The 19,305-nt window shown below is 44.4% G+C and overlaps 1 protein-coding gene across 1 annotated transcript in view; it reads right to left on the minus strand.

Annotated features, from left to right (window-relative positions):
* Nucleotides 1-2,436: 2,436 nt before the first annotated feature.
* TRIM50 (tripartite motif containing 50) overlaps nucleotides 2,437-19,305 on the minus strand; it is a 29,425-nt gene continuing 12,556 nt past the window's right edge. The window contains 2 exon segments of the mRNA XM_057487982.1: nucleotides 2,437-2,812; nucleotides 4,350-4,497. Coding sequence (XP_057343965.1) covers nucleotides 2,437-2,812; nucleotides 4,350-4,497 — 524 coding nt within the window.

Genomic DNA, 19,305 nt, shown 5'->3' on the forward strand with positions numbered 1-19,305 from the left:
CAAACAAGAATTAGGAGAAGTGCAAATTGTAGCGCTCCAAATCTTACAACTACAGACTATTTACTGTTAAAAGAACATAAGGGATGTGAACATTCCCCAGGAATGGGTTGTTTTAATTTGTCTGATTTCTCTCAGACTTTTCAAGTTCAGTTGGACAATATCCACCATATCATAGATAAGTTTTCACAAATGCCTAAGGTGCCTAACTGGTTTTCTTGGTTTCACTGGAGATGGCTGGTAATTACAGGTATGCTTTGGTTATGTAACTATACTCCTATTATGTTAATGTGTGTGCGCAATTTAAGTAGTAGCTTAAAACCTATCCATGCTGAAGTTACTCTACAAGAAGATATGTCAAAGAAATAATCAATCTTCCCATGTTTTCTTCCACCTGCTACTTCTATAGCTTTTCTTCTTCCTTCCTAATTACAACCCTTAAATAGAATTCGTGCCTCATATCAAATTTACCGAGTATCATAATTCTTCCAAGTGGTAAAGATACCTCAAGACAAATGCTGGGCATAGAAGCCACAGGGCATAAATATGCAAAGAAATAAAAAGCTAACCATTTCAAACAATAAGGCTTCTCTCTCACTTACCAACTTTACATTTCCCTGTATGGCCCCGGAAGATGACTGGTTAGCCAAAGACAGGTAAGATTCCTCAAGGGAGGAACAACCTAAGACAGGCACAGTCGCGGGGGGCCATCAGGTGAGAAATTGGGGATCAACAGAGGTGAGGCTTAGAACCTCACCCCCCCTGTTCTGAGAGAAATCTTCTGCATACATGGATGTTTTATTGCCCTTGTCTAGCTTGGATTAACACATAGTCTACAGGCACACACCTGATCATCTACATTTGCTCCCTTACAACACTAAACTATGTTTTCTACCTTTATCTTGTATCTACCTACCACTTCAGCATTTTATTAAAAATAATAATAATAAAGAGAGAAATGTGGTATCCACATATAAATCAAGTATAAAAATCAAATGAGTATTCATATTTGAACTGACTGTTTATAGTTCATAATGCATGAGCAAAACCAAAAGTTTCTGTGATGACTGCCCTTGTACTGTTCACTATGTAACTTATTCACTATGTAAGAATTTGTTCTCCATGTAAGAACTTGTTTGTTATGCCTCAGAAGATTGGAGACTGATGAAAATTAGGCTTGGGGTGGATTAATGATTGTGCATTGAGCATTGACTCCCCTATACAGAATTTTATTGTTGTTAACAACCATTTGATCAATAAATATGAGAGATGCCCTCACAAACAAACAAACAAACAAACAAAAAAAGTACACACTTCCAATTGTAAAATAAATAAGTAACCGGGATGTAATGTATAGCATAAGGAATATAGTCAAGATATTGTAACAGCTTGGTATGGTGATAGCTGGTACCTAGAATTGTCATGTATATAAATGTTGAATCACTATGTTGTACACCTGAAACTAATGTAATGTAATACTGTGTGTCAACTACCCTTCAATAAAAAATAATTATCTACAAAAAAAAAAAAAAAAAAAAAAAGAAACGCCAAACTGTCTTCCAAAGTGGCTGCCCCACTCTTTATCCGCACCTGCAAGGAATCAGCGTTCCTGTTGCTTCGCTAAGGGGCTGTCTGTCCTGTCCCCACCCCTCTGTGCCAGGCCCCATGTCCCCCTCCCTTTTTCACACCCTGGGGTTTTCTGTAGGCTGGGGCCCCTCTTGGCCTGGGCCAAACACCAACTAGGTCCCGGGTCTCATGAGGCAGGGGCAGTGGGCGCGTAAATCCATCTGTTTCTCAGGGACTTGCCGGGGAAAAAAGTCGAAACTTGCGACTCACTTAAAATAAACGAATATGCCTCATCAGGGTCTCGCCCACATGGCGAGAGCACAGGGCCTGCGGGTCGCCCAGCTCAGCCATCAGGAGGCTGGGGCAGGTCCACCCACCTCACAGGGCTGCTGTCAGAGTGCAGTGAGGGGCTCGTACCCCAGGCCCAGAGCAACACCTTGCTGGGGTGCTGTGGGGGCAGAGACTGGGGTGGGGGTGATGGCAGGAAAGAGGCTGGCCAAGAGAGATGGGCAGGTCAGGCAGGCAGTGGCATCGGGCCCCTTTCAGGGAGATGAGGGAACAGAGGCGAGCAAGCAGCCCCCCACGGCAGTCCTCACTGACAATGTGCACAGTCGCCGGCCTGAACCCCTAGCCGGGGTGTCCGAGGCCCAGCCGGCCTGTGAGCGCGGACATGGTGCACGGGCTGCCTCAGTCACGCTCAGGACCCCCTGGCAGGACCATGAGTCATTTACTCAGCAGTAGGTTGGAGCACCTTCCTGGCCTCAGCTCTGCTGTGGGCACTGCAGGCACAGCCGCGTGAGCACAGGGGACAAGGCCCTCCTCGTGGGGCTCCTGGCTGGAGGTGGCGGGGGCAGGCCAGAAAGCAGCTCGTGACTAAACACTGCTACTCCAAGTGGACGACAAGGGGATGCGGGGTGACGTCAGGGGCCTCTCTCTGAGGAGGACCAGCGGCCTAATGGAAGGGGGACGGTGAGCTGAGGGAAGCCCCGGGGACAGTGTCCCAGGCAGGGGCAAGAGCAGGGCCAGGGAACCGGCCTGACGAGCAGGAGGAAAGGGAAGATGGCGGATGGGCCAGAACACAGCCGGCATGGAGGGAAGGGGGGATGCCAGCCTACGGGGGTGGGCGGGCAGATCGCAAGGGCCTGGGGACCTTGGGACGGTGGGTGGGTTCTGTCCCGTGTGACGGGAAGCCCCTGGAGTACTGGGACCTGCGTGGAGGACGCGGCTCCACTGTCGGAGAGAGGGGAGCCTGTTGGGGGACATGGGGGTGGGGACCGATCTGGCTGCATTTTCGAGGTGGCATCAGAGGTAAGTCACACGGCAGGGAAGGAGCAGAGAAAGGGAGGCAAGGTCCTGGCCTGGGCAGCAGGACACACAGAGGTGCCATTTACTAAGATGGGAAGATGGGGATGGGATGGGTGGATAAACAACTGAGTTCTGCTATGGGTTGAATTGTGTCCCCCAGAAAGGTATGCTGAAGTCCTGATCCCCAGAACCTGTGAATGTGACTTATTTAAAAATAGGGTCTTCTCAGAGAAAGAGAAATACCATATGATTTCACTTATGCATGGAATAAGAAAAAAATAAAACAAGCAAAACAGAAACAGACTCATAAATACAGAGAACAAACTGTGGTTGCCTTCGGGGAGGGGAGGGGCAAAACAGGTGATGGGGATAGAGGGACACACTTGCAATTAAAAAACAAGCTATGTGGGTGAAAAGTACAGCATAGGGAATATAGTCAATAATATTGTAACTGTGTAGGGTGGCATTTGGTAGCCATGCATACAGTGTTGAGCATTTCATAATGCATGTAACTGTCAACTCACTATATTGTATACCTGAAACGAATAAATATTTTGTATCAACTATACTTCAATAAATAAAAAGATTGATAAGAACAGTCTTTTAGATGGGATCAAAGTTCAATGAGGTCATTAGGGTAGGCCTTAATCCAGTATGACCGGTGTCCTTCTAAGAGAGGCAGAGACACACAGAGGGGAGAAGCCATGTGAAGACGGAGCTCTGGCAATGCACCTGCACACCAAGGCGAGTCAAGGAGTGCCGGCGGCCTCCAGAACCTACGACAAAGGCAAAGAACAGATTCTTCTCTTGATCCTTCAGAGAAAGGGTGGCTCTGCCGGCACCTCTGGCTTCAGATTTCAGCCTCTAGAACTGAGACAATAAATTTCTGTTGTTTTAAACCACACAGTTTGTGGTACTTGTTACAGCTGCCACTAGAGACTCATGCAGATTAAGTGGAGATGTTGAATAGGAACTGGACGTGTAACTGTGAGATCAGGCGAGGCCAGGACTGCAGAGCCAACCCTGGGCAGCGTGATGCCCACATATGCCCAGGCTGCTCTGAGTCACTGGCCTAGATGGTTCCATGTTCTGACCTGATGCTGGGAAGAGGAACAGCAGGGAGCGGTGGCCAGGGAGGCAGGAGGAACCAGAGTATGCACGGAATCTTAGATGTGAGAGAACAAAGAGCTTCCAGAGGGAAGTGGGGAGAGAGGGATGGTGGCCGAGTCTGCTGAAATGAGACAAAGACAGAACTGACCATTGTATTTGCAACGTGAAGGCCCTTGGTGCCTCTGGGGAGCAGTCTCCCTGGAGTAGAGGGTGATGGGAGCAAGCAGCTGAAAACCATGACCACAGACGGGCCCTTTAAGGGGTCCAGTTGTGGGGAGGACAGAGAAACGGGCAACAGCTGGCGGAAGACAGGGGCAGGGGGGATGGTTTGTTTTTAAGGTGGGAGAAGCAGGAGCAAGTGGTGAGCCGACCTGACAGGGTAAGTGCAGCAGGAGAAGGCAGGCAGCTGCAGGGGCAGGCCAAGCATGCAGAGCCTGGCAGGAGGGTGGTGGACGGCAGCTCTGCCCTTCCGGGGAGGCACAGAACTGCCATCAGCTGGAACATGGGGACGGGTGGGTGCTGGGAATTTTGGAGAAGGTGGTAAAAATATTTCAGAAGAGGAAACTGAGGCTCAGAGACACTAGTGCTAGGTGAGAAGTGGCCCAGCCCACTCCCCCAACTAAGTTAGAGGGCCTCTCCCCAGCCCAGCAGCAGGGGAATGGTCATTTTTCCCTCCAGGCACACATACACTCTAAAGGAAAGGGGAAGTCGGGGCAGGACAGAGGCCATGCACACTCATGCTAGGACCCCCACTGTGACCCTGGGTGAAAGTGAGCAGCTCTGGAGCCTTCTTAGCCTGGGGTGGAGCTGACCACACAGGCCCTACCCCTGCCTGCCCCTCTGGGGAGACCAGAAAGGGGCTCTTGCCCCATGCCCTGTGCCATCCAGCCAGAAGCCCTCTTACAGAGATAGGGAGCCAGGCAGACAGGGGCCCCCTGCTTTCCTGGCTGGTCCGCCATCCGTGGAGACCAAGATGAAGGCCCTCCTCCTTCCCACTCCCCCACAACAGATGTCAGTTCCCTCTGCAAGGAGCTCCCCAGCAGACCTGCTCCCAGGATGGCCCCAGCTTGAGCCAGGTCTCACCCTGGGCATCACAGCATTGTGCCTTGACCATGAAAACTCCAGGGGGAAGAAATGAAACCCGGAGCAAGGGAAGAAAACCAGTATTTCCTTAGGGCCCACGACATGCCAGGAGTCTTCCTTATTAGGTTTTTACAAATCCAGCGAAGTGGGAACATCAGCCCCATTTTAAAGGCAAGGACACTGCTTGCTGTCCCCTGCCCCGGGTCATGCTGCTGTGAGGGGTGGAGCTGAGCTCACACCCAGGCCTGTACAACCTCAGAGCCCTCCTTTCCCCCACCCCACAGATGGCCCCAGCTAGGTGTCTGTTCAAGTTGACCTGGGGCCTCAGGGGAAGGGAGGGACTGGCAGAGAGAAAACCTTGTTCCTCATCTCTTAGAATCCATCTCTCTCGGGAGACTGTTCCTGCACCTAACCAGGCCAGCTGCCAAAGGGCAGCTGCCGGTACAGCGCTGCAGAGAACCCATGGGCAAAGCGGGGAGGGAAGGGCTGGGCTGGTCAGCTTGCTCATGAGCCTGTGGCTCTGGGTTATCTGCAAGGCTAGGCTGGCCTCCGCTCGAGCTCTGAGATGCACCAGGAGGGATGCCAGCAGCACAAGGGATTCTTTGCGAAGTCTTGGTGCACCCGCCTCAGGACGCTTCTGTGGCCAGCACGTGAGAGGACAGAGACTTCACCTATGCAGAGATGCTCCACGCACATCCCGCAAGCAGGCCTGGCCACCTGCTTTGGGGAGCCCCTCGCTGCAGCAGCCACACCCAGTGACTGAGTGAGACCAGTGGACCCCGTGATGGACAATCTCACTCCAGAGCTGCCCCGGTGGCCTGGCACTCCAACTGGCCTTACTTCTCCCTCTGTCTGACCCTTCACAGATGCTAAAATCCCTAATAATCACCCACACCCCAAACCCAACTCAGCAACTACTTCCAGAACACTCCATGCCACAGCAACCTTTTTACCATCTGACATCTTTGTGGGTCAGCAGGCCTTCCACCACCCAGTGATGACATCCCATTTATCTCCTCGGGGCCTTGGTCCTAGGGCACCTCTTAGAGCCACAAGTAACTAGCCAGTCCTCTTCCTTTCTGAGGCAGCCTCCTCTAATCCTTGCTAATCATACCCCACACTGTCAACTGCCACTGACCAGGACATTTCCAACCCCCCACCTGTTCTGTGGGATCCACTGAGGGTGGGAGGTACAGAAGACATTATGGGGCTGGTAGGTAGAAGCCGGGAGCCCTGTTCCAGCCTTGCCCATGAACTGCTGTGTAACCCTGGGCAAGAGCTTGCCCTCTCTGAGCCTCACTGACCTTACCAATACAGCAAGCAGTTGGGACCCAGTGGGTCTCTGCCACAGCAGGCCTGCGAGTCTGGACCACCTCTCACTGGTCAGTGACCCTCAGGTGGGGAGATCAGTTTAGGAGAGACTTCTGCCAATCATGATAGGAAAGGAGTGCCTATACCTAGGAAATGTGCAGAAGGACAAAGAGAGAGGAACAGATTTGAGAAAGATGCTGAAGGGAGAGTAGTAAATGACTGGAAGAAGGGGAGGAAAGCATCAAGGATGACTCCGTATCTGGCCTGACCAAATGAGTGCACAGAGCTGACATCTGTTCGGTTAAAACAAGGAACACAGAAGGTGCCAAGTACAGGGATGCAAAGATGGTTCAATATCCTCAAATCAATCCGTCAGTGTGATACAGCACATGAACAAAAGGCAGATGGGTAAAAGCCATGTAGTCATCTCAATAGATGCAGAAAAAGTGTCTGATGAAACTCAGCATCCATTTGTGATAAAATCGCTCAAGAAGAAATTCCAAAGATGGTGGTGTGAGAGGTGAGACGGAGAACTCCTCCCAAAACCACAAACAGTATGAAAATGTAGTTAATTGATACAACTAACCCTAAAACAGCAACAAGAAAGAAGGCTGCACCAGACTGCATACAGACCTCAGGAACGGAGCAGACCTCACAAAACAGGGTAACATACCAAAGCCTTAATCCAGCGGGACCCAAGCCCTTCCCCCACCCCAGCTCACCAGCAGGAGGAAGACAAAGGAAGCAGGAGAGGGGGTGGAAGACTAGAACTGCTGTACACCCAGCCCTGGAGGTCTGCTTTGGGAGCAGAAACCTACACTGTATGGTGCTCTGGATGCTGGGAAGCTCGGACAGGTGGAGTGCTTGAGAGACTGAGATTCAGGCTGTTTGTGGAGGAGGGGATTCACACCTGGCTGCTCTGGGACAAGGGAAAGGAAGGCAGTCTGAGAGGTTTCCTAGCAGTGAGAGGGATGCTGAAGGGGTGGGGTTTGCACAGAGCTTGCTGCGTGGGGGAGGGGAGAGCTGGACAAAGTTGTCTGGGTGGGCTCTGCCCAGCTGTTTGGGAACTTTGAGGAGCTTCAGGCACCCCATCCCCCTGGCTGCCTACTCAGGTCCGAGGCCCCCCACTGTGACATGCAGCCTGCTGCACCTTCCTCCTGGCCTGCCAGCACCAGTTCACAAACTGGCAGTCACCGTGCTGGCTGGCCCTGCCTACAAAAGCTAGAGATGCAAAGCACAGAGGCTTACACCTGTGTGCTTGGCCCACTGGCTCTGACACCAGAGATGGCCACAGCAGATGGGAATCAGGAAACAGATCTTTCCTCCCCCCAGGCACCAGCTTCGCTTCCCTACAACCCCCAACCTCACTCTAGGGGCTGAGCAGCTCCAAAGACTGGAGCCTCTGGGCACTAGGGGGCACCACACAGAAATAGGAAACGCCAAAAGAACATGGTTCAAACCAAAATCTCACAATCTCCAGAAAAAAGGCCAAATGAAACTGAACTCACCAGTCTGCCTGAAAGAGAGCTCAAAATAAAAATAATAAACATACTTATGGAGGTATAGAAAAATATTCAAGAACTCAGGAAGGAATTTAAGTCGGACATTCAATCATTAAGAAACTCCATATCTGAAATGAATCATACAATGGAGTGATTTAAAAGCAGATTAGATGTAGAAGAAGAGACAGTAAATGGAATAGAAATTAGAGAACAGGAATACAAAGAAGCTGAGGCACAGAGAGAAAAAAGAATCTCTAAGAATGAAAGAATTGAGAGAACTGTGTGACCAATCCAAATGGAAAAATATCCACATTATAGGGGTACCAGAAGAAGAAGAGAGAGAAAAAGGGATAGAAAGTATCTTTGAGGAGGTAATTGCTGTAAACTTCCCCAATCTGGGGAAGGAGATAGTCTCTCAGGCCATGGAGGTGCACAGATCTCCCACACAAGGGACCCAAGGAAGACAACACCAAGGCATATAGTAATAAAACTGGCAAAGATCAAGGATAAGGACAGACTATTAAAAGCAGCCAGAGAGAGAAATAAGATCACATACAAAGGAAAGCCCATCAGGCTAACATCAGACTTCTCAGCAGAAACCTTACAGGCCAGAAGGGAGTGGCATGATGTATTTAATGCAATGAAGCAGAAGGGCCTTGAACCAAGGTTACTTTATCCAGAAAGATTACCATTTAAATTTGAAGGAGGGATTAAATCATTTCCAGATAAGGAAAAGCTGAGAGAATTTACCTCCCACAAACCATCTCTGCAGTGTATTTTGGAGGGATTGCTATAGATGGAAGTGTTCCTAAGGTTTAATAGCTGTCACCAGAGGTAATAAAACCACAGTGAAGAGAGCAGAACAGCTAATTACTAAGCAAATGAAAAACTAAATGATCTATCCCCTAACTCAATCAAGAGACAGACAAAGAGTACAGAATATGAAAGCTAGTGTATAAAAAATGGAGGAGGAAGAAAAAGGACAAGAAAAAGAAAAGAACCTTTAGATTGTATTAGTAATAGCATATTAAGTGAGTTAATTTTGATGCTTAGATAGTAAGGAAGTTATCCTTGAACCTTTGGTAGCCACGAATCTAAAGCCTGCAATGGCAATAAGTACGTACCTATCGATAATCACCATAAATGTAAATGGACTGAATGCACCAATCAAAAGACATAGAGTCACTGAATGGATAAAAAAAACAAGACCCATCTATATGCTGCCAACAAGAGACTCACTTTAAACCCAAAGACATACACAGACTAAAAGTGAAGGGATGGAAAAGGATATTTCATGCAACTAATAGGGAGAAAGAAGCAGGAGTACTAGCATCAGACAAAATAGACTTCAAAACAAAGAAAGTCACAGAGACAAAGAAGGACATTACATAATGATAAAGGGGTCAATCCAACAAGAAGATATAACCATTATAAATATCTATGCACCCTACACAGGAGCACCTATATGTGAAACAAATACTAACTGAATTAAAAGGAGAAATAGAATGCAATGCATTCATTCTAGGAGACTTCAACACTCCACTCACTATGAAGGACAGATCAACCAGACAGAAAATAAGTAAGGACACAGAGGCACTGAACAACACATTAGAACAGATGGACCTAACAGACATCTACAGAACTCTACACTCAAAAGCAGCAGAATACACATTCTTCTCAAGTACACATAGAACATTTTCAAGAATAGATCATATACTAGGCCACAAAAAGAGCCTTGGTAAACTAAAAAAGAATGAAATTGTACCAATCAGTTTCTCAGACCACAAAGGTATGAAACTAGAAATAAATTACACAAAGAAAAGGAAAATCCCACACATACATTCACAACATGCTCCTAAATAACCAATGGATCAATGACCAAATAAAAACAGAGATCAGGCAATATATGGAGACAAATGACAACAATAATTCAACAAAGCAAAATCTGTGGGACGCAGCGAAGGCTGTGCTAAGAGGAAAGTATATTGCAATACAGGCCTATCTCAGGAAAGAAGAACAATCCCATATGAGCAGTCTAAACTCACAATTAATGAAACTAGAAAAAGAAGAACAAATGATGCCCAAAGTCAGTCGAAGGAGGGACATAATAAAGATTAGAGCTGAAGTAAATAAAATTGAGAAGAATAAAATAATAGAAAGAATCAATGAAAGCAGAAGCTGGTTCTTCGAGGAAATAAACAAAATACATAAACTCCTAGCCAGACTTATCAAGAAAAAGAGAGTCTACACACATAAAAAGAATCAGAAATGAGAAAAGAAAAATCACTATGGACACTACAAAAATACAAAGAATTATTAAATAGTATGAAAAATTATATGCTAACAAACTGGATAACCTAGAAGAAATGGACAACTTTCTAGAAAAATACAACCTTCCAAGGCTGACCCAGAAAGAAACAGAATATCTGAACAGACCAACTTCCAGTAATGAAATTGAACTGGTAATCAAAAAACTACCTAAGAACAAAGCCCCTGAACCAGATGGCTTCACCGCTGAATTTTATCAAGTATTTAGTGAAGACCTAATACCCATCCTCCTTAAAGTTTTCCAAAGAGTAGAAGAGGAAGGAATACTTCCAAACTCATTCTATGAGGCTGGCATCTCTCTAATACCAAAGCCAAGCAAAGACACCACAAAAAAAGACAAATATCCCTGATGAACATAGATGCAAAAATACTCAACAAAATATGAGCAAACCAAATTCAAAAATACATCAAAAAGCTCATCCATCATGATCAAGTAGGTTTTATTCCAGGGATGCAAGGATGGTACAACATTCGAAAATCCATCAACATCATCCACCACATCAACAAAAAGAAGGACAAAAACCACATGATCATCTCCAGAGATGCTGAAAAAGCATTTGACAAAATTCAACATCCATTTATGATAAAAACTCTCAACAAAATGGGCATAGAGGGCAAGTACCTCAACATAATAAAGGCTATATATGATAAACCCACAACTAACATCATACTGAACAGCGAGAGGCTGAAACCTTTTCCTCTGAGATCGGGAACAAGACAGGGATGCCCACTCTCCCCACTGTTATTCAACATAGTACTGCAGGTCCAAGCCATGGCAATCAGACAAAACAAAGAAATACAAGGAATCCAGATTGGTAAAGAAGAAGTCAAACTGTCACTATTTGCAGATGACATGATATTGTACACAAAAAACCCTAAAGACTCCACTGCAAAACTACTAGAACTAATATCGGAATTCAGCAAAGTTGCAGGATACAAAATTAACACACAGAAATTGGTAGCTTTCCTATACACTAATAGAAAGAGAAATCAGGAAAACAATTCCATTCACAATAGCATCAAAAAGAATAAAATACCTAGGAATAAACCTAACCAAGGAAGTGAAAGACCTATACTCTGAAAACTACAAGACACTCTTAAGAGAAATTAAAGAGGTCACTAACAAATGGAAACCCATCCCATGCTCCCGGCTAGGAAGAATTAATATAATCAAAATGGCCATCCTGCCCAAAGCAATATACAGATTTGATGCAATCCCTATCAAATTACCAACAGCATTCTTGAAAGAACTGGAACAAATAGTTCAAAAATTCATATGGAACTACCAAAGACCCTGAATAGCCAAAGCAATCCTGAGAAGGAAGAATAAAGTGGGGGGATCTCACTCCCCAACTTCAGGCTCTACTGCAAAGCCACAGTAATCAAGACAATTTGGTACTGGCACAAGAACACAGCCACAGACCAGTGGAACAGAATAGAGACTCCAAACATTAACCCAAATATATATGGTCAATTAATATTTGATAAAGGAGCCATGGACATACAATGGCGAAATGACAGTCTCTTCAACAGATGGTGCTGGCAAAACTGGACAGCTACATGTAAGAGAATGAAACTGGATCACTGTCTAACCCCATACACAAAAGTAAATTCGAAATGGATCAAAGACCTGGATGTAAGTCATGAAACCACAAAACTCTTAGAAAAAAACATAGGCAAAAATCTCATGGACATAAACATGAGTGACTTCTTCATGAACATATCTTCCCGGGTAAGGGAAACAAAGGCAAAAATGAAGAAGTGGGAATATATCAAGCTAAAAAGCTTCTGTACAGCGAAGGGTACCATCAGTAGAACAAAAAGGTATCCTACAGTATGGGAGAATATATTCATAAATGACAGATCCAATAAAGGATTGACATCCAAAATATATAAAGAGCTCACAGACCTGAACAAAAAAAAAGCAAATAATCCAATTAAAAAATGGGCAGAGGAGCTGAATAGACAGTTCTCTAAAGAAGAAATCCAGGTGACCAACAGGCACATGAAAAGATGCTCCACATCGCTAATCATCAGAGAAATGCAAATTAAAACCACAATGAGATATCACCTCACACCAGTAAGGATCACCATCATCAAAAAGACAAACAACAACAAATGTTGGTGAGGTTGTGGAGAAAGGGGAACCCTCCATAACTGCTGGTGGGAATGTAAATTAGTTCAACCATTGTGGAAAGCAGTATGGAGGTTCCTCAGAATGCTCAAAATAGAAATACCATTTGACCCAGGAATTCCACTTCTAGGAATTTACCCTAAGAAAGCAGCACTACAGTTTGAAAAAGACAGATGTACCCCTATGTTTATTGCTGCACTATTTACAAAGCCAAGATATGGAAGCAACCTAAATGTCCATCAGTAGATGAATGGATAAAGAAGATGTGGTACATATACACAATGGAATATTACTCAGCCATAAGAAAAAAACAGATCATATCATTCACAACTACATGGATGGAACTAGAGGGTATTATGCTCAGTGAAATAAGCCAGGCAGAGGAGGACAAGTACCAAATGATTTCACTCATATGTGGAGTATAAGAACAAAGGAAAACTGAAGGAACAAAACATCAGCAGAATCACAGAACCCAAGAGTGGACTAATAGTTACCAAAGGGAAAGGGACTGGGGAGGATGGGTGGGTAGGGAGGGATAAGGGTGGGGAAAAAGGAAGAGGGCATTACGATTAGCATGTATAGTGTGGGGGGGCACGGGGAGGGCTGTGCAACACAGAGAAGACAAGTAGTGATTTTACAGCATCTTACTATGCAGATGGACAGTGATTGTGAAGGGGTATGTGGGGGGGGGGACTTGGTGAAGGGGGGAGCTTAGTAAACATAATGTTCTTCATGTAATTGTGGATTAATAATACCAAAATAAAAAAATTAAAAAAAAGAAGACACAGTAGGTTTTTATGGAATTAAAAAAAAAAACTCTGGGGGTGGGGGTAAGGTCAGGAAATAATTTAAAAAGGACATAGGGAAACTTTAGGGGGTGAAACATGTTCATTGTCTTAATTGTGGTGATGTTTTCATGAATGTACACTTACATCAAAACTCATTACGCTGTACATTTTAAGATGTGCAATTCATTGTGTGGCAATTATACTGCAATAAAGATGTAAAAAAAAAAAGATTAAAAAAAATCCACCAACATTATCCACCATATCGACAAGAAGAAAGGTGAAAACCACATGATCATATCCATAGATGCTGAAAAAGCATTTGACAAAATTCAACATCCATTAATGATAAAAACTCTCAACAAAATGGGTATAGAGGGCAAGTACCTCAACATAAAAAAGGCCATATATGACAAACCAACAGCCAACATTATACTTAACAGCGAGAAGTTGAAAGCTTTTCCTTTAAGATAGGGAACAACACATAATGTAGCAGGGGGTAGGGGGGAGACACGGGAAAGGCAGTATATTCAGAGAAGACAAGTAATGATTCTACAGCATCTTACTATGCTGATGGACAGGGACTGCAGTGGGGTATGTGGGGGGGGGACTTGATAATAGGGGGAGTCTAGTAACCATAATGTTGTTTAAGTAATTGTACATTAATGATTCAAAAAAAGTCAGGAAAAAGACAAGGATGCCCACTCTCCCCACTTCTATTCAACATAATAGTGGGGATCTTAGCCACAGCAATCAGACAACACAAAGAAATAAAAGGCATCCAGATTGGCAAGGAAGAAGTCAAACTGTCCTTGTGTGCAGTTAACATGATATAGTACATAACAAACCCTAAAGAATGCACTCCAGAAGGGGTGGAAGATGGCGGCGAGAGTAGAGCAGCGGAAATCTCCTCCCAAAACAACATATATCTATGAAAATATAACAAAGACAACCCTTCCTAGAATAAAGACCAGAGGACACAGGACAATATCCAGACCACATCCGCACCTGAGAGAACCCAGCGCCTCGCGAAGGGGGTAAGATACAAGCCCCGGCCCCGCGGGAGCCGAGCGCCCCTCCCCCAGCTCCCGGCGGGAGAAGAACAGGCAGAGCGGGAGGGAGACGGAGCCCAGGGCTGCCGAACACCCAGCCCCAGCCATCCGGGCCAGAGTGCAGGGCCCTCGATACTGGGAAAACAGGGCAGCAAGAACAGTGAGCGGGCACTGGAGGCTGGGCGACAGAGGACATAAGAAAAGCACGCGAACATTTTTTTTGCTTTTTTGCTGTTTTGTTTTGGCGAGCGCTTTTTGGAAGTCTTAAAGGGATAGGGACCCCAATACTAGGGAAACAGGGCAGAAAGACCGACCGGTGAGCAGAGGCCTGAGGCTGGCACCGGAGAATAAAGAAAAACGAACGACCACCTTTTTTTTTTTAATTAAAAACTTTTTTTTTTTTTTAATTAAAAAAATTTTTTTTCTTTTTTTTTGGTGGGCGTTGTTTTGTTTTGGCAGGTGCTTTTTGGAAGTCTTAAAGGGGCAGGGCGGGTCACTTAATCCAGAGGTAGGGAATCCGGGACCTCTGGGCACCCTAACCCCTGGGCTGCAGGGAGCAGGGAGGCCCCTTACGGAGATAAATAGCCTCCCAGCAGCTCCTGCTCCAACGCGACTCCACCATTTTGGAGTAGCTGCCCGAGCCAGGCCACGCCCACAGCAACAGCGGAGATTAACTCCATAGCAGCAGGGCAGGAAGCAGAAACCCTGCCTGCGCGCAGCTGCGCAGCACAAGCCACTAGAGGTCGCTGTTCTCCCAGGAGAGGAGGGCCACAAACCAACAAGAAAGGAAGTCCTTCCAGCCGTCACTCGTCCCAGTTCTGCAGACTATTCCTATCACCATGAAAAGGCAAAGCTACAGGCAGACAAAGATCACAGAGACAACACCAGAGAAGGAGACAGACCTAACCAGTCTCCCTGAAAAAGAATTCAAAATAAGAATCATAAACATGCTGACAGAGATGCAGAGAAATACGCAAGAGAAATGGGATGAAGTCCGGAAGGAGATCACAGATGCCAGAAAGGAGATCGCAGAAATGAAACAAACTCTGGAAGGGTTTATAAGCAGAATGGATAGAATGCAAGAGGCCATTGATGGAATTGAAATCAGAGAACAGGAACGCATAGAAGCTGACATAGAGAGAGACAAAAGGATCTCCAGGAATGAAACAATATTAAGAGAACTGTGTGACCAATCCAAAAGGAACAATATCCGTATTATAGGGGTCCCAGAAGAAGAAGAGAGAGGAAAAGAGATGGAAAGTATCTTAGAAGAAATAATTGCTGAAAACTTCCCCACACTGGGGGAGGAAGTAATCGAACAGACCACGGAAATACACAGAACCCCCAACAGAAAGGATCCAAGAAGGGCAACACCAAGACACATAATAATTAAAATGGCAAAGATCAAGGACAAGGAAAGAGTGTTAAAGGCAGCTAGAGAGAAAAAGGTCACCTATAAAGGGAAACCCATCAGGCTAACGTCAGATTTCTCAACAGAAACCCTACAGGCCAGAAGAGAATGGCATGATATATTTAATACAATGAAACAGAACGGCCTTGAACCAAGGATACTGTATCCAGCACGACTATCATTCAAATATGACGGTGGGATTAAACAATTCCCAGACAAACAAAAGCTGAGGGAATTTGCTTTCCACAAACCACCTCTACAGAACATCTTACAGGGACTGCTCTAGATGGGAGCACTCCTAGAAAGAGCACAGCACAAAACACCCAACATATGAAGAATCGAGGAGGAGGAACAAGAAGGGAGAGAAGAAAAGAATCTCCAGACAGTGTATATAACAGCTCAATAAGCGAGCTAAGTTAGGCAGTAAGATACTAAAGAGGCTAACCTTGAACCTTTGGTAACCACGAATTTAAAGCCTGCAATGGCAATAAGTATATATCTTTCAATAGTCACCCTAAATGTTAATGGGTTGAATGCACCAATCAAAAGACACAGAGTAACAGAATGGATAAAAAAGCAAGACCCATCTATATGCTGCTTACAAGAAACTCACCTCAAACCCAAAGACATGTACAGACTAAAAGTCAAGGGATGGAAAAACATATTTCAAGCAAACAACAGTGAGAAGAAAGCAGGGGTTGCAGTACTAATATCAGACAAAATAGACTTCAAAACAAAGAAAGTAACAAGAGATAAAGAAGGACACTACATAATGATAAAGGGCTCAGTCCAACAAGAGGATATAACCATTCTAAATATATATGCACCCAACACAGGAGCACCAGCATATGTGAAACAAATACTAACAGAACTAAAGGGGGATATAGACTGCAATGCATTCATTCTAGGAGACTTCAACACACCACTCACCCCAAAGGATAGATCCACTGGGCAGAAAATAAGTAAGGACACGGAAGCACTGAACAACACAGTAGAGTAGATGGACCTAATAGACATCTGTAGAACTCTACATCCAAAAGCAGCGGGATATACATTCTTCTCAAGTGCACATGGAACATTCTCCAGAATAGACCACATACTAGGCCACAAAAAGAGCCTCAGAAAATTCCAAAAGATTGAAATCCTACCAACCAACTTTTCAGACCACAAAGGCATAAAACTAGAAATAAACTGTACAAAGAAAGCAAAGAGGCTCACAAACACATGGAGGCTTAACAACACGCTCCTAAATAATCAATGGATCAATGACCAAATCAAAATGGAGATCCAGCAATATATGGAAACAAATGACAACAACAACACTAAGCCCCAACTTCTGTGGGACACAGCAAAAGCAGTCTTAAGAGGAAAGTATATAGCAATCCAAGCATATTTAAAAAAGGAAGAGCAATCCCAAATGAATGTTCTAATGTCACAATTATTGAAATTGGAAAAAGAAGAACAGATGAGGCCTAAGGTCAGCAGAAGGAGGGACATAATAAAGATCAGAGAAGAAATAAATAAAATTGAGAAGAATAAAACAATAGCAAAAATCAATGAAACCAAGAGCTGGTTCTTCGAGAAAATAAACAAAATAGATAAGCCTCTAGCCAGACTTATTAAGAAGAAAAGAGAGTCAACACAAATCAACAGTATCAGAAACGAGAAAGGAAAAATCACGACGGACCCCACGGAAATGCAAAGAATTATTGGAGAATACTATGAAAACCTATATGCTAACAAGCTGGGAAACCTAGGAGAAATGGACAACTTCCTAGAAAAATATAACCTTCCAAGATTGACCCAAGAAGAAACAGAAAATCTAAACAGACCAATTACCAGCAACGAAATTGAAGCGGTAATCCAAAAACCACCAAAGAACAAAACCCCCGGGCCAGATGGATTTACCTCGGAATTTTATCAGACATACAGGGAAGACATAATACCCATTCTCCTTAAAGTTTTCCAAAAAATAGAGGAGGAGGGGATACTCCCAAACTCATTCTATGAAGCTAACATCACCCTAATACCAAAACCAGGCAAAGACCCCACCAAAAAAGAAAACTACAGACCAATATCCCTGATGAACGTAGATGCAAAAATACTCAACAAAATATTAGCAAACCGAATTCAAAAATACATGAAAAGGATCATACACCATGACCAAGTGGGATTCATCCCAGGGATGCAAGGATGGTACAACATTCGAAAGTCCATCAACATCATCCACCACATCAACAAAAAGAAAGACAAAAACCACATGATCATCTCCATAGATGCTGAAAAAGCATTTGACAAAGTTCAACATCCATTCATGTTAAAAACTCTCAGCAAAATGGGAATAGAGCGCAAGTACCTCAACATAATAAAGGCCATCTATGATAAACCCACAGCCAACATTATATTGAACAGCGAGAAGCTGAAAGCATTTCCGCTGAGATCGGGAACTAGACAGGGATGCCCACTCTCCCCACTGTTATTTAACATAGTACTGGAGGTCCTAGCCACGGCAATCAGACAAAATAAAGAAATACAAGGAATCCAGATTGGTAAAGAAGAAGTTAAACTGTCACTATTTGCAGATGACATGATACTGTACATAAAAAACCCTAAAGACTCCACCCCAGAACTACTAGAACTGATATCGAATACAGCAAAGTTGCAGGATACAAAATCAACACACAGAAATCTGTGGCTTTCCTATATACTAACAATGAACCAACAGAAAGAGAAATCAGGAAAACAACTCCATTCACAATTGCATCAAAAAAAATAAAATACCTAGGAATAAACCTAACCAAAGAAGTGAAAGACTTATACTCTGAAAACTACAAGTCACTCTTAAGAGAAATTAAAGGGGACACTAACAGATGGAAACTCATCCCATGCTCGTGGCTAGGAAGAATTAATATCGTCAAAATGGCCATCCTGCCCAAAGCAATATACAGATTTGATGCAATCCCTATGAAACTACCAGCAACATTCTTCAATGAACTGGAACAAATAATTCAAAAATTCATATGGAAACACCAAAGACCCCGAATAGCGAAAGCAATCCTGAGAAAGAAGAATAAAGTAGGGGGGATCTCACTCCCCAACTTCAAGCTCTACTATAAAGCCATAGTAATCAAGACAATTTGGTACTGGCACAAGAGCAGAGCCACAGACCAATGGAACAGACTAGAGAATCCAGACATTAACCCAGACATATATGGTCAATTAATATTTGATAAAGGAGCCATGGACATACAATGGCGAAATGACAGTCTCTTCAACAGGTGGAGCTGGCAAAACTGGACAGCTACATGTAGGAGAATGAAACTGGACCATTGTCTAACCCCATATACAAAAGTAAACTCAAAATGGATCAAAGACCTGAATGTAAGCCATGAAACCATTAAACTCTTGGAAGAAAACATAGGCAAAAACCTCTTAGACATAAACATGAGTGACCTCTTCTTGAACATATCTCCCCGGGCAAGGAAAACAACAGCAAAAATGAGTAAGTGGGACTATATTAAGCTGAAAAGCTTCTGTACAGCAAAAGACACCATCAATAGAACAAGAAGGATCCCTACAGTATGGGAGAATATATTTGAAAATGACACATCCGATAAAGGCTTGACGTCCAGAATATATAAGGAGCTCACACACCTCAACAAACAAAAAACAAATAACCCAATTAAAAAATGGGCAGAGGAACTGAACAGACAGTTCTCCA

Source organism: Manis pentadactyla, chromosome 10 (genome assembly GCF_030020395.1).
Source record: "Manis pentadactyla isolate mManPen7 chromosome 10, mManPen7.hap1, whole genome shotgun sequence".
Taxonomy (NCBI): domain Eukaryota; kingdom Metazoa; phylum Chordata; class Mammalia; order Pholidota; family Manidae; genus Manis; species Manis pentadactyla.